At 40.7% G+C, this 16,534-nt stretch overlaps 1 protein-coding gene across 5 annotated transcripts in view; it reads left to right on the top strand.

Moving 5' to 3' along the window:
* The window catches only part of ush2a (Usher syndrome 2A (autosomal recessive, mild)), a 400,820-nt gene that overhangs the window by 363,186 nt on the left and 21,100 nt on the right, over positions 1 to 16,534 (top strand). For all 5 annotated transcript variants that reach the window (XM_061879051.1, XM_061879076.1, XM_061879060.1 and 2 more), the window contains exons 75-84: positions 2,004 to 2,085; positions 2,173 to 2,318; positions 3,235 to 3,573; positions 3,652 to 4,013; positions 4,084 to 4,453; positions 4,521 to 4,802; positions 7,480 to 7,649; positions 9,475 to 9,808; positions 13,888 to 14,097; positions 14,192 to 14,284. In XM_061879051.1, the coding sequence (XP_061735035.1) occupies positions 2,004 to 2,085; positions 2,173 to 2,318; positions 3,235 to 3,573; positions 3,652 to 4,013; positions 4,084 to 4,453; positions 4,521 to 4,802; positions 7,480 to 7,649; positions 9,475 to 9,808; positions 13,888 to 14,097; positions 14,192 to 14,284 (2,388 nt within the window). The remainder of the gene's footprint in view (positions 1 to 2,003; positions 2,086 to 2,172; positions 2,319 to 3,234; positions 3,574 to 3,651; positions 4,014 to 4,083; positions 4,454 to 4,520; positions 4,803 to 7,479; positions 7,650 to 9,474; positions 9,809 to 13,887; positions 14,098 to 14,191; positions 14,285 to 16,534) is intronic.

The following is a 16,534-nucleotide window of genomic DNA, read 5'->3' as shown; positions in this document are numbered from 1 at the left end:
TAAATCAATCAATCGAATTGTCTTAGCCATCACTGGAACCCTAAATTGGTGGCATCACACACAAAAAAAAGCAAACCGAATTGTGGATTCAACACTTGCGATGCTCATTGAGCTGAAGTCTCAGATAGCATAAGTCGAGCAATCTTACTGTATACACTATAAAAATCTGTCAAGACTGCAATTGTTTTTTCTGATTTTAATGCAAGTTTAGAGCCTTATTTTCTTCAGATATTTTGGGTTAAACTCTGAATTGTTTGACTTGAGGGAATTTTTAAATTCAGGGTTCCATAGTATTGCATAGATAAAGTTCTGTCATAGATTTTTCACGGGATAGACCACCTTTGTGTTGTCCTTCAAAACAGAGATTGGTGTGTCATCACTTTAGTCTGGTGCTTAAACTGTGTTGCCTCATCTTGTTACTTTTTTGCATGAGTATTAGGAAGAAACTGTTATTAAGGGGGCTGTTAATAGAATGTAATAGTAGAGTGCTTCTATGCTTAAGCATTTGATTACAGACTGTGTGCGCGTGTGTGTGTGTGCGAGCAGTTAGCAGGCTGATGTGCTCAATTTCATAGCACTTGTGTGTGTGGGTGTGTGTGTGCGTGCGTGCGCGCAGCATGGGGGCCATCAATGTGGTGCGTTCCAGCGATAAAGTGTTTGAATGTATTGCCATCTAGAGGCGTGTAGCAGAGTCTCGGCGCTCCTATAAAAGTTGCCAGCGCCAGATGCTGCTATTGACAATGTGCATATGTTAAGCGCTTTATAGGCCACATGCCTCACATATTTCACTGGCTTTTAAGGTAGAGAGATCTCTCATTCGCGCTCACTTAATCCGTCTCTCCCTTTTGCAACATCTATCTCGCTCTCTTTTCCCCTCACCTCTTATCGGCTTAATCGTTCATTGTCTCCCTCTCTTCCTCCTTATGTCACTACTCTTTTTATTTGCGTCGTCTGTTATTTACTTACTCACCTTTTACCTTTATTTCATCACTCTCCCTTAATTCTCTGCCCTCTCTATCATTACTCATATACTTTGTGTATTTATTTCTAGTCATTAGTTGTCCCTCCCGCTCTGTCTGCTTCCTTATAAACTTATGTGATTTGCAGGAGGATTTAGCTTGTGTTTAGGTGTCCAGGGACTTATTAATCCTGTTTTTCTGTGTACGTAGGCCCGCAGACATATAAACAGTCAAGACATGTATTGGGCTTGTTGTTCAGGCAGTTCATCCTTGGTGCTCCGCCATGCCGATTTGTCTGCCTTTTTTCCTTTGACTCCAATTTGAATTTGAGCCATTTGGATCCCCACCCGCTAATCTCTTTACATATGTTAACTTCTGTGAGAGTTTAAAAAAATGCAGACTCAACTAAAGAAAATAAAACGGCATAATTTGTTGTGATAAATGCTCTGAGACCAGCTAATATCCTAATGTTTTTTTTTTAAACCGTAAGCCATCCTGATCTATTCTTGACAACCATGTCATCCCTTTTCAAACAACAGTGGTCTCTTATCAATTAGTAAATGATGTTGCACTCACACTGACTATACACACACTTTCCCTGCGAGTGCCAGCTTTTTTGGTCTGTGTCCCACTGCCTGAAGCTACTGGCAGGCACACCGTCTCTGTTTGTATGAGTGTGTGTGTGTGTGTGTGTGTGTGTGTGTGTGTGTGTGTGCGTGTGCGTGTGCGTGTGTGTGTGTTGGTGTTGGTGTGTGTTGGTGTAACACAAATACACCACAGGCTTTGAACGCAGTCTTAAGGGACGGCCATTTGCCAGTCTGTGGGTGCCACTTCTAGTACAATATGTTGTAATGTTGACACGACAAATCCCATGCCACATCATTTTAGCTTGTCTTTTTCTTAGTGATTCCCTGTTGTTTTTTAAGAAACAACATGGACTAAAGCAATTGGCACGGCCTGCTACTCAACTCCATGCATTACCTCCTATTAAGTTAGATATTTTTTGGTTTTAATGTTCTTAACTCTATCCTATATTTTTCTTAGAGTTCAGTCCTAGAAGCAGCAGTCTTCGGCTTTGAGCCCTACAGTGAGTACAACCTACTAGTGGAAGCCATAAATGACGCAGGTATGATTACATTCAGTGGCTTTAAATCGCAAAATCAAAATACTTTTTGTAGACACCCTAAAATGCCTTGTTTTTTTCCATGTTCAGGCAGTGTGTCCAGTCCATGGGTAGGCATTCGGACCATGGAGGCTTCTCCATCTGGACTGGTTAACTTCAGTGTGGAGCAGAAAGAGCAGGGCAGGTCCTTACTGCTCAGCTGGGATCCACCGAGTTCTCCAAATGGAGCCATCACGGTACATATAGTAATAACAAAAGACCGTCTTCAAATTCAACATGGAAAGCTTTAAGCTGAACATCATTGCGTGCAAATGTTCAAAGTAATGTACAGTATTTATTATGAAAGTAGTGGTTAAAGAAGCAGGAAAAACCCGCTCTAGCGAAGGTACACATACATAAGTTTGAGAAGCTGCATTCACCTGTGAAACTATTTTGAATTATTCTGGAAACTATTCGGGCACTGTGTTTACTGTTTTGAGTCTGTACAGGTGTATTGATTATTAATCAACACATTAAACTACAGTATACTGCCTTGCTGTTTCTTTCCTGTTTCTTAGTCGATGGCAGTGCATTTAGGCAGCAAACTAATGGGCCTATGCAGTACTACCATCCAGAAATGCATTCTTGCAAACCATCAAGTGGCGCCAAAAAATACTCTCTAAGCGGGTCAGAGCTTTTCTTTCTGTCACACACACGAACCAGTGACCTGGAGATATGTGGTTGTGACACAGAGACATGCTGGAAAAAGTATTGAAAAAGTTGATTGCAAGTAACAGAGGAGGCGTTACAATGCTAATATAAGATATGTGATCAGTTACGCCAGAGTTCTCAAACAACTATTGAGTAGTTAACAAAATATGATCAACTTTTTTTTACATACCAGTTGTTTATTCATTGATGTGGTAAACATAATGTATTTTTCTTATTTTCAATTTTGTTTTAATAAAGTATTCAGATCAATAGTGATACGCCTGTTGCTTCAAAACATAACAATACAACATTATTGATGCACTGTTAGACAAAATAATAAGTATTATCGTTAGCTATCTAAATAATACATTGATTTATTTTGTCCACCCCTGGCTGGCAAACACACGACTCAACAAACTCTTCTGACACGCACATTTTTCTGTTCTTCATGTTCTTTATCAGATGTATAATTTGTACAGCGAGGGAAACCTGGAGTTCAGTGGTCTGTCACGTCACTTTCTGTTTCGGCGTTTGGAGCCATGGACCACGTACACGCTAGCTCTTGAAGCTTGCACATCAGCGGGATGCACAAGGAGCCCACCTCAATATGTCACCACTGATGCTGCTCCGCCTGACTCGCAGCCTTCTCCCACACCTCTTTTCATTGGTCCAGACCATGTGTTGCTTACCTGGGGACCTCCCGCCCATCCATATGGGCCGGTTGGCGAGTACTACTTACTGGGAAGAAGCCAAGATCAGGTGGGCAGAGGGAGAAACAATGAGGAAGACGCAAGTGAAAAAGTTTGTAAAAGGCTCATTTTTATTTTGTTTTACTTATTATTTACTGTCATGCTTAACCTACAATGCTATCACTAACAGGTGCTGTTCAGACAATCCTCTCCTCAAGGAAATGACACTTTCTATTACAAGGTGACTGGATTGCGCCCTTGGACTGAGTACGAGTTCGCCGTACGTTCCCATAACCCTGCTGGCCACACCTACAGCCCTTGGTTAACCGTGACTACCAAGCAAGCCCCTCCTCGTGGCCTCCCTCCACCAACAGTGAGTCACGTTAAGGGTCGACCCAGTGAAGTGTTGGTTTCCTGGACTCCACCTTTAGAACCTAATGGGTTGCTCCAGTCTTACAGGATCCAGAGAAACAATGTTAGCTTCTCGTTCAGTTTTGACCCAACAGTCCTCAGCTACACTGACGAGGATCTCCTTCCCTTTTCAAGCTATAGGTGAGGCTTACTGTCACACAATAACATCAATGCAAATATTATACTCCATATATTTTTCTGTTTCCTACAGCTATTCAATCACAGCATGCACATCTGAGGGATGCCTCACAAGCCCTCACACTAGCATTACTACCTTAGAGGCTCCCCCTGCCACTGTAGAGGCTCCCACTGTGGACTCCATCACATCCAACAGTATGAACATTTCCTGGGCTACACCAGCAACCCAGAACGGGGAGGTGACTGAATATGTTCTAAAAGTGAATAGCCAAGAGGCTTATCGTGGAAAAGACTTGAAGACAGTGATGTCACATCTCCATCCTTACACGTCCTACCAGTTAGTACTGTTAGCCTGCACTAGTGGTGGATGCACTGCCAGCACAGCAACATTTACTATGACAGAGGAGGCTCCTCCACTGGATATGCCTATCCCCACTTTGAAAGTATGTTGGCATGTCAAGGTAGCACTTAAGCCAGCCATCCAACTTGTCTTTTATCTATCTGCTTCAGGTCACTGGTCCAGAGTCAGTAGAAGTTAGCTGGGGACCACCACAGAACCCTAACGGCATCATCACAGCTTATGAACTCCGTAGAGATGGTGAAGTTATCTACGTGGGCTCCAATACTCACTACCACGACTTCACTCTTCTGCCGAGTGTGGAGTACAGCTACTTTGTCTGGGCCAACAACAGCAGAGGGGCTGTGAGCAGCGCCGCAGCCAAAGCAAAAACTCACCCAGCGGCTCCTTCTGGTGTCGGTCTACCCATGTTGTCACCTCTGGGAGCCGGTCAGGTGAGACGCTTGGGAAGTGGTCCCCAACAACACATTTGCTACCGTGCCGCACAGGAAAATTAGATAAACGACGGCATTTTCTCTTAACATTTGCATGTCCCATTATACACACAAATAAGCTTATTTATGGACGTATAATTTAACTCCTGATATGAAGTTGCTATCCATCCATCCATTTTGTGCCTCTCGGGGTGAAGTTGCCATTTGATATAATTCTTATATCGTTGTTAATGGGACATATAAAATGAATACAGGAACAGGAAAGGAATATATAAAATGTAAAGTTTCCAGATTTTACCCTAAATCTGATTACCATCTGCAGTCCCCTCTGAAGGTTGATGCAGAGGGGACTGCAATATGGTTGATACAGAGGAGACTGCAATACGGTCCATACAAAGTTAAGTTAGACAGCACCAACATCAGACATGAACAGTACAATAAGATACTCAGATATAATAATACAATAAAATGGAGACCCATTTACTGTAAAACAGTAAGTTGCTGCATGACCTTAGCTCAGGGCAGATCAGGTATAAAGTCACCATAGTACGGTAGTTGAAGTGCCAAAGACTATAGCGCTAAAGTGCAAGTGTGCTAGATTGTAGAATAAAGTATGTCCAAGGAAGAAAATACACATCTCCCTTGGCTAGTAAGTTAAAATATTGGTATTATTGCTCACAGCATTAAATACGTTAGCCAAAAAAATAAGCCCACAGTCAAGCAAAAACTACTAGTAAACAAAAGCCTTTGAGAGCTTTTTTGTAAAGGGAATAAGTGATGCGTTATGGTGAGTTGTATTTTTCATGCCCTTGTTTTTTCTATATTCATGTGCCACATGCGAAAATAATGCCTACATTAAACCAGTCCCTGGTGCAAATAAGATCGGGGACACCTAGGGGTGCTGAAAAAATCAGTTAACATCTGTGATTCGATGAGGTCGCGACCTCTGCCCAAATGCAGCTGGGATAGGCACCAGCACCCCTGCGACCCTGAAAGAGACATGCGGTAGAATATGGATGGATGGATTCTTATTTATTACAATTGTGAATTGATTGAAACTTTTCAAGGATCTATTTTTAAAAATACATCTCCATGGTTACTCGTTGCACATGTATGTCATATACCAGTAGCCTAGTAAAGCTTTTGTAACATTTAACCTGTTTTGAAAAACTTGTATTATCATTTATACAACACATATTTTGAAAGAATCTGTTTGAAGCGTGTTAAATCCATAGTCGATTCTGAAAAGAATAATCGTCCTAGGAATCAAAATCAAATATAATTGCGGGTTGTTATACTGTAAGATGGTAAAATGTTCGTACTCCTTAAAGGCCTACTGAAACCCACTACTACCCACCACGCAGTCTGATAGTTTATATATCAATGATGAAATATTAAAATTGCAACACATGCCAATACGGCCTTTTTAGTTTACTAAATTGCAATTTTAAATCTCCCGGGACTTTTTTCTTGAAAATGTCGCGTAATGATGACGTGTACGCGTGACGTCACAGGCTGTTATGAATATGAGCGCTGCACACACACACACAGCTAAAAGTCGTCTGCTTTAACCGCATAATTACACAGTATTTTGGAGATCTGTGTTGCTGAATCTTTTGCAATTTGTTCAATTAATATTGGAGAAGTCAAAGTAGAAAGATGGAGTTGGGAAGCTTTAGCCTTTAGCCACACAAACACACGGTGATTCCTTGTTTAAAATTCACGGAGGTGAAGCTTTCCTATGGATCACAACAAGCATGAATCCCAACCGAATGTCAACCAGCAGGTTTCGGTGAGAAAATGGTGGTGTTAAAAAAATGCTACTTACCGGATATCAGCTGAGCTTGCGCCTCCCGTACAGCTGGCGTCGACTACCTCGAGACACTGCGCGTCAACACCCGGCTTGGACGTACACTTCCGACTATCAGGTACTGTTAAACTCACTAAAACACTAGCAACACAATAGAACGATAAGGGATTTCCCAGAATTATCTTAGTAAATGTCTCTAAAACATATGAATCCGTCTCAATGCAACGCGATTGCAATCGCGTTTTTTTTTTTACTTGTTTTTTTTTTTTCTAGTCCGTCGCTATCAATATCCTCAAACACGAATCTTTCATCCACGCTCAAATTAATGGGGAAATTGTCGTTTTCTCGGTCCGAATAGCTTTTTTTGTTGGAGGCTCCCATTAAAATCAATGTGAATCTATGAGGAGCCATGAACATGTGACGTAATCGTCTGCGACTTCCGGTAGAGGCAGGGCTTTTCTCCAGTTGCGAACTTTATCGTCGATGTTCTCTACTAAATCCTTTCAGCAAAAATATGGCAATATCGCGAAATGATCAAGTATGACATATAGAATGGACCTGCTATCCCCGTTTAAATAAGAAAATCTCATTTCAGCAGGTCTTTAATCTAATGAGATCTGTAGCAAGGCAAGTTTATTTTAGAGCACAATTTATACACAAGGCAAGTGTTTTACAGAGCTAAAAATCCACTTCTATAAAGAAGATTATGCTTACGTCAGAGAAGTTTAAGTTGAACAATATGTTTCGAAATAACATTTTTGTAAAGACAAATATTTTTGTATTGGATCTTTCTAGCAGAAATTCCTAAAAAGGTGGCTGGGGGGTCATTCTTAGAGACTTACCTGGTGTTTTCATTGTCCCATTTAGGTGAAAGTAGAGTGGAGCATACCTGCCCGTCCTAATGGAGACCTTATAAGTTACACAGTACATCATCGAGATCCCATCCAGCTTAGTGTGACCAGCACTGTGTACACTCCAGAGGACAGTGTCTTCTTAGAGAGACGTACCACTCTGCAGGGGCTCGCTCCATACCGCAGGTATTTATGAACTTTTTTTATTTATTAATTTATTTTTAAACAGATAAGGAGTGGGATTGTTACATTATTTGTTCCCTCATTCATAGCAACATTTTGATCTAAGTGTCTCAACACTCAAGTCTCAGTGTCCATGTTTACCCATTAATCTGGACACAGTTCCTCCTCAATTCTCAATGTGCAAGTTTATATTTGCATGTCATGTACTTATCTTCCCTTTAAAGTCTAATGTTAAATATCACAGGTGTCAAACTCATTTTCATGTATTGTCTATTTCTCCTACTATATTTTCTTAGCAGGCAAGAAGTCCTCAACAGCCCTGTGGTTTGACTCCCTCAGTATTTTATAATTCCACTGAAAATTGAATGCACCACAATGGATTCTGAGTTGAAATTGCATATGCAAAATACTAAGTGAACCACACAGCAGTTGATTGTGTGACCATTCCATGTGAAGTATTATCTTTTATATTGCAATATGCATTTACCAAACACATTGTTTTTAGATGAACCCACATACAATTTGCTTTTACCCAGACTTGAAAAAGTATAACATTCATTATTATGAATGTTATACTTTATATAATATATTGAGAGCTGTTTCTGACGTCTTGGTTACTTTATTTAAGAGGGTTTGATGTTAATAGGCTTTTCTTAAAATACGGTCAGAACTAAGTTATATGTCAAAGTAGTTGATATTTAAAAACAAAATTGATTGCTTTGGGGTGTTATGATTGATGAAAATGTATCACAGGAATCACATAAATTATACAAAGCTAAACCTTTAGCGAGTTTACACAAGCCAAAGGATTGGCTAAATAAAAAAATCATTGTATATATTTTTGTACAATTCATTGATTGTTTCGTATGTGGGGTAATGTCTGTAAAAGATATTTCTATTCAATCCTTCTTTAACAGAAGAGAGCTGTAAGCGTCATAAGTTGATATTGATACAGGAAACGCTCAAACCTAATTTTCAAAAAGTAAAACTTATTGAAATGTAATGAACTCGTACATTATATTATTCAAAATATTATGTTTAAAGCACAAAAAATATATACCAACAATATTCATAACAGATTTCTAGAAAGAGAATGTAATTACAACATAAAATAAACAAAAATTGGTTTTATTAATTTCGTTTTAGAACAGTGACAATGCATTTGAATCAACTGTGTTTGTTTATGCAACAAACTTGAAAGTAAAACAAAACAATTTCAATTTCCTGTCTGGATTTAAAAAAAAAAATAAGTAATGATAATGAAAATATATGACTGAATAAGCTGTTTTTGGTTGTGTGTCATGAAATATAAATATGGCCTTAATATGTCTATGAATGTTCTAAGCATAATTTTTGCTACAACTCAAATTTGCAAATTTGAACATGCATAGCCTTAATAGTTTTCAGAGTTGAATAACTAATATCGTATTTTGTGAATGGCGGAAGATATAAGTTAACACTTTTTTCTTTTCTTTTTCATTTATTATGTATTTTATTGTGAATTATGTGAATTATTTTTATTTAATATTGAGTGAATCAAATACAATAAAACAAGGAAATAGACACACATGCCACACATAAAAAACTCCAGTAATACAATTAGAATATTGTTGACAGTTTCTTTTCAAACAAAGTATTTTAAACGTTGCAAAGGCATAATTTTGGTACAACTTTTGCAAATGTGTGCAGGTATAGTCCTGTCCTACACAATGACTGAATAAAATCATTTAATAATACAAGTGATACATACTTTAAGTATTCAGGCTTACCGCCGTCCGGTTGTGTCATCATAGAGCACTGATTGCTTTTTTTAATACTGTATGTGCAGATATGAGGTGAGGCTGGAGGCTTGCACAGAACTGGGCTGCTCGTCCAGCGACTGGTCATCCATACTCACGCCGGAGGCTCCCCCTGCTGGACAGACGGCGCCACTGTTGGACCTGCAGCCAGATCCCAACACAGGCCACCAGACCGCCTTCCTGCTAACTTGGTCCCCTCCGGCTCGACCAAATGGGAGGAAGCTGCATTACGAGGTGTACCGCAGACTGCTGGAACCCACCACTGATGCCCACAGAAGGGATGCAGCAACACTTGTCTACAGTAACTCATCCACAAGTTGCAAGGATGAGGGACTCCAGCCATTTACTGCATATCAGTACCAGGTATAGTGCTATTATTTGGTAGTCATTTAATTTGTCGCAGTTAAGTTTTCCTGTGATATGTGAACTTCAATTTAAAGATGAAGTCTAATCACATCCTCCCACACAAATCTACTGATAGAGTCATCCACACACTAATGCTTGAGCCAAGTAATCAGACAGGTGGTAAATAGAGGGCTCCATATTCGTCCTGTTGTGTTGATCCGTTAATTGACAGGCGAGCCCTTTGGAAGCAACAATAACATTAGCATCCCTGCCTGTCAGACGTACGAGCCGAGGCCAGAGAACCTGTGTAATTGATTGAGTTTGCCTGATTGTGGTGCTGTTTTTATTTACGAGGGTCCTAATTTATGACAGGAGGAAGGAGGGGAAAGGAGGAGCTTTGGGAGATGACGGGCGGGCAACAGCGCCATTAATCATGGCGCCCTCAGAGCACCCCACTTGCTGATTACCGGCCAGCCAATCGAATTATCCGTTAGTCCCCTTGGTAACAGTGCTTGTATTGGAAAGACCTTTTAATGGTGACCGCTACATGTCCCCTGGGGATTTTCCAGTGGCGCAGACTGCGGAGCATGTTGCCATGTTTGTGTTGTTCATGATCACGTGGACTTTCAGGTGTGCTTCACATGTGAGTCACAACATCCGGTCATACACTATAAATCTCTTGTTTCTTCCTTGTCACTCACCAAGCTATCATTTCTATCACAAAATGACAAGTAAATGGCAAGTTTAATCTACTTCCCTGCGTGTTGCTCTATCCATCTTGTTCTGCTGTGTTTACAGGCTCTTACTGTCTCCGTCTTGATGCTTCACACATACACAAGGACGATACGTCAGCACTGCCAGAGAGAGAAATCATATTAGGCTAATTACACTGGGTCATAAGCTCCTATTGACAGCTTTATGCCTCCTTTTAATTACTGCACACTTTCACACAACTTAGCCCCTTCACCCCAAGTGGATGCACCCGCCAAGTGGCTCTGTCAGCCTATCAGAGCGCCACCACTGCGTCCGCGGTCCAACAGTCCAATTGAAACACTCGGTTTCACCCGGGAAGTTCCCTGAAGTCGTTTGTTGCCATGGTGGCAAACGTGGTGTATTTTTATTTTGTGTCTAACAAGCCAAATGGTGGCCCAATAGGATGTGAGAGAACAAGAGCAGTGACAGCAGTAAAGAATCTGTGTATGATTTAAGAACGACAAATGGATCAAGGTGAAGGTGATCTCAGCTATGCAACTTTTTCTCTCTCTTACGTCTATGCAAAATAAACTTTTATCACGTTTTGCCGCACAGGACTTTTTAACTGTTCTGCTGCTTCGTGCGGAGCATTGTTGTTGCCAGGCAAATAATGGGAGCATGTTTTCATGTGATGACAGTCCTACAAAGAGTTAGATGTGGGGTCAGTTTTATACATACAACAATATGGGTAGCACGGAAGCCTAAATTGACGATATTGTGAGCAGATTTTACAGCCTAAAGTTTACGGGACAATATTTTTTTTTTTAAACAAATACAAATATGACTATTTAGGTATAAACGATTTAAAAAATATATATTAAAGTGTACGTTTCATTGCAAACTTAGGAACAAGTACACTGCTAAGACAATGCAACAAAGAGTGTAATGGAGTAACAACATATTACAAACAGTAACAACGTTATTCGAAACCTGGTTTTGATTCATTTTATAATTAGTAATACTATTAGTATTTCATTAGTAGTAGTACTACTACTATAGTATCAAAAAAGTGCATTGACAAAAGAGGACCTCTATATTGGACATCACATCAGCTCCTGGCTTCCCCTTTAAAAAAGCAGACACTTTAATGGTTAGGTTGACTTCTTTGTGGGATAACTGGGAGTAGAATCACACAACACACAAGATCTCCATTTATATTTTATCACCGTTTTTTTATATGATGTCCCGACTGGGCTTTTATGGCCAAACGTGTCTCATTATGAGTTCATATGATATTCCAGGGTTAATGCCCGTTCGCGTTTATATTATTCCACCTTTACCTAACAACTAAAGTAACTTGTACTGCATTTGTGTATAGTTGTGGTCGATTATATGAAGCGTGTGTTATTTAAAGGGGACCTATGATGAATCTATATTTAACACACTTCCTTGTGGTCTAGAGAATATGTATTGAATATGCTTTGGTGTAATTTTGCTATACAGTCACATTTATAACCCACTTTTAGTATGTCTGCAAATGGTTCATGTGTAGAGGTGTTGAAAATGAAATCATGCACCACTTTTTCCAAAAGTATCGGAAATTATATTTTCACCGCTATTTTTCTTTTCCTGACAGTCGAAACTAAACTTCATTAACTGTAACTAGATTTGCAGCGCACAACATTGTGTGTCGCACAATGCTACATCAAACAAAAAGTGCATTTACCAACATATATCTCATTGCATGTCACACGTCGTTATAGTGCGCATGCCGGATTAGCTGAAAATGGTAATCATTTTGTTGCCTCAAACCGAGTACTAAGTTAAGTTTAAGTACCAATGATTGTCACACACACACTAGGTGTGGTGAAATTTGTCCTCTGCATTTGACCCATCCCCTTGATCACCCCCTGGGAGGTGAGGGGAGCAGTGGGCAGCAGCGGTGCTGCTCCCGGGAATCATTTTTTGTGATTCAACCCCCAATTCCAACCCTTGATGCTAAGTGCCAAACAGGGAGGTAATGGGTCCCATTTTTATGGTCTTTGGTATGACTCGGCCGGGGTTTGAACTCACAACCTACCGATCTCAGGGCAGACACTCTAACCACTAAGCCACTGAGTAGGTGGTGTCGAATGTCTTATTTGTCTCAGTTTATTTTCCCATATTGACGAAACGGTCCCGTGTACAATGGGTGATCAAATAAACACGGCAGTATTTATTTTGTAGACATCAGAGTGGGCATGAAACGAGAAGGAATAACACAGGAGACTGCAAGCAACAGTTTCAGCTCAGCAGACGGGCAGAAAGCTTGCTACAGCATGTACGAGGATGCCCACTTAAATATGTCGAGCAATCTGTGACTTTACAAATGGCACATTGTCAAAAAAAAGTATGCAAAACACAACATTCAGAGGCATCCAAAACTGTGTGCAAGCTCATGCCCAAATGCATGAACCTTATGGTTTTGACGTGTTATCCAACATTATAACAACATTTATAAGTAAGAAAAGATGAAAATGACCAAATGTCACTTTTATTCACAAGTTAACATGTTATTATGTTGTAGTTATTCTGCAGTTACAGCTTTATAAACAAGATTTTTTCAGGTACACTTCTTATGTATCTTCTGTGTTTGTTAGAAGTATGCATTTAACGACTTATTCTAATAATTATTTTGGGATTGCTGCAGTGGAAAATAGCAATACTTCAAATTACGTTTTATATTTCAGCAATGATATCTTATCCATAGCAAATAATTCTACATGTGCCTCATTTCTTAGTAGCCTGCCTTTGTTTGTATTTTGGCCGCTCTTGCTTCAGCCCTCCTCATTTTCAATCTTCATCTTCCATTCCACCTCCTCAGTCCATCTGTGCTGTCACTTAGATCAATCACTCTGATTGATCACATCCTAATTGACTATTATTGAGGTTAATTCAACTCTTAACATGATGCACGCGCATGCATCCACGCTCAGGCCTCACCATGTTGGTCCTGCAAACAACACACACACACACACACACACACACACACACACAAAAAGCTTAGACCCATCCATCTGCCCGGTGCACTACTTGTGACAGGCTACAGATGACTTACACATGCAAATTTACACCCCTGCGTGACCCTGTGTTGTGTACACCCTCTAATTACAGCCACCACAAGCACACAAATAAGATTACTGTGTGAGTAACTCCTTGATGAAGGTGAAAAGTAATTGTCATGCAGATATGTTAGCGTTGCCTTGCATGGTGAAAAGGTTTCGCTCTCACGCCCGATGCTAGTTTTGATGGATGATCCGATAAATTGACTTATATCCTGTTGTCGGCCCGCTAATGAAGAGACATTTTTATTAAGCGCTGATAACATGCGTCTGAAATCCTAATACTATATGTTCTATCCTCAGCTGTGGGCAGTAAACTCAGCCGGCCGCTCTCCTAGCCAGTGGGTCAATGGGACAACTGGACCTGCCCCACCTGAGGGTATAGCTCCACCCACCTTCCTGCACGTCTCTGCAACCACAGCAGTGGTGGACATGCAACCTCCGGCCCGGCTCAATGGCATTGTCAGTCTCTACCGCGTATTCTCTCTTGACCGCAACGACGACATCACTCTGGTAAAGAAAACTCTAACTCCTCTACTTTCACTTTCTTAGTAGTGTGAAACCCCCAAAGTGGAATGAACACAAACTCTGTCCTGCTTTTTGGTAGCTCTCAGAGGGGACATCCCATCAGCAGACACTTCATGGTTTACAGCCTTACACACAGTACAGGGTCGCCGTGGAGGCCTGCACCTGTTACCAGGTAATAACATGCGACGAGGGAGTAGGCCTTTAAAACACACACACAACCAGATATCCTTAAATTCTTCCTAACTTTGTCTGGCCATAACATTAGGTACACTTGCACAATCTATTGAGATCTACTTGGGCCTCAATTTTAATTGGAAAATGTATTATTGTATCATATCATAGGATTAAATTAGCTCTGCTTCTTCCTTATTCTTTTCAGACATGTTGAAATGTGAAATTGAAAATATGTAATGTACCACATTGTAACTGTATGCATGATTGAAATATCACCATTAGGCGAAACCAAGTGGGTGATACAATCACCCCTTGCACTTTTTGGGGAATTTTGCCAACCATTCACAATCATTATGAGAGACAAGAAGACAGTAGGTTTTTGTTTGTTTTTTCATTCTAACATGTAGAAATCTGCGCGTTCTTGGTGGCTAACAATGTAGCTCATGGGAGCAATCCATTCTACCTGTAAATGACTTTAAAAATGCATTCAAAAACTGTCAACAATACTTTATTTACGTTCAGTAGCCTGTATAATAACCAAGCTGTAACAACATTGTTTTTGTAGGAGCAAACACATCAGCGTGCCACTATATTGGCTGTAAAAGCTATCTACGGAAAGAGATAAGCTAGCAACTGCGTCAACACGAAACACGTTTGAGTTTGTAATGCGATAAGACACCAATCTGTACTGACTGAAAAACATGAACAATCATATTACAGTATCTGTAAAGTATTAGCCCACATGTTTTGTTTGTACACAGCCAGCCAGACAGCATATGCTGTGTATATCATGATCAATATAAAGTCCATCAATCAAAGTTCATTTATATAGCCCTAAATCACAAGTGTCTCAAACGGCTGCACAAGCCACAACAACATCAATCAATCAATCAATCTATGTTTACTTATATAGCCCTAAATCACTAGTGTCTCAAAGGGCTGCACAAACCACAACACAAACCACCACGACATCCTCGGTAGGCCCACATAAGGGCAAGGAAAACTCACACCCAGTGGGACGTCGGTGACAATGATGACCCAGTGGGACGTCGGTGACAATGATGACTATGAGAACCTTGGAGAGGACGAAAGCAATGGATGTCGAGCGGATCTAACATGATACTGTGAAAGTTCAATCCATAATGGATCCAACACAGCCGCGAGAGTCCAGTTCAAAGCGGATCCAACACAGCAGCGAGAGTCCCGTTCACAGCGGAGCCAGCAGGAAACCATCCCAAGTGGAGGCGGATCAGCAGCGCAGGGATGTCCCAAGCCGATACACAGGTGAGCGGTCCATCTGGGTCCCGACTCTGGATGAGCGGTTTATCCTGGGTCTGGACAGCCAATACGTCATCCAATCGGACCGGACCCCCTCCACAAGGGAGAGTGGGACATAGGAGAAAAAGAAAAGAAACGGCAGATCAACTGGTCTAAAAAAGGGAGTCTATTTAAAGGCTTGAGTATACAAATGAGTTTTAAGGTGAGACTTAAATGCTTCTACTGAGGTAGCATCTCGAACTGTTACCGGGAGGGCATTCCAGAGTACTGGAGCCCAAAATGAAAACGCTCTATAGCCCGCAGACTTTTTTGGGGCTTTGGGAATCACTAATAAGCCGGAGTCCTTTGAACGCAGATTTCTTGCCGGGACATATGGTACAATACAATCGGCAAGATAGGATGGAGCTAGACCGTGTAGTATTTTATACGTAAGTAGTAAAACCTTAGAGTCACATCTTAAGTGCACAGGAAGCCAGTGCAGGTGAGCCAGTATAGGCGTAATGTGATCAAACTTTCTTGTTTTTGTCAAAAGTCTAGCAGCCGCATTTTGTACCAACTGTAATCGTTTAATGCTAGACATGGGGAGACACGAAAATAATATGTTACAGTAATCGAGGCGAGACGTAACAAACGCATGGATAATGATCTCAGCGTCTTTAATGGACAGAATGGAGCGAATTTTTGCGATATTACGGAGATAAAAGAAGGCCGTTTTAGGAACGCTTTTAATGTGTGACTCAAAGGAGAGAGTTGGGTCGAAGATAATACCCAGATTCTTTACCGAGTCGCCTTGTTTAATTGTTTGGTTGTCAAATGTTAAAGTTGTATTATTAAATAGAGGTCGGTGTCTAGCAGGACCGATAATCAGCATTTCCGTTTTTTTGGCGTTGAGTTGCAAAAAGTTAGCGGACATCCATTGTTTAATTTCATTAAGACACGCCTCCAGCTGACTACAGTCCGGCGTGTTGGT

The sequence above is a fragment of the Nerophis ophidion genome, linkage group LG02, assembly GCF_033978795.1.
Source record: "Nerophis ophidion isolate RoL-2023_Sa linkage group LG02, RoL_Noph_v1.0, whole genome shotgun sequence".
Lineage (NCBI taxonomy): Eukaryota > Metazoa > Chordata > Actinopteri > Syngnathiformes > Syngnathidae > Nerophis > Nerophis ophidion.
This window is presented reverse-complemented; position numbering and strand designations above follow the sequence as displayed.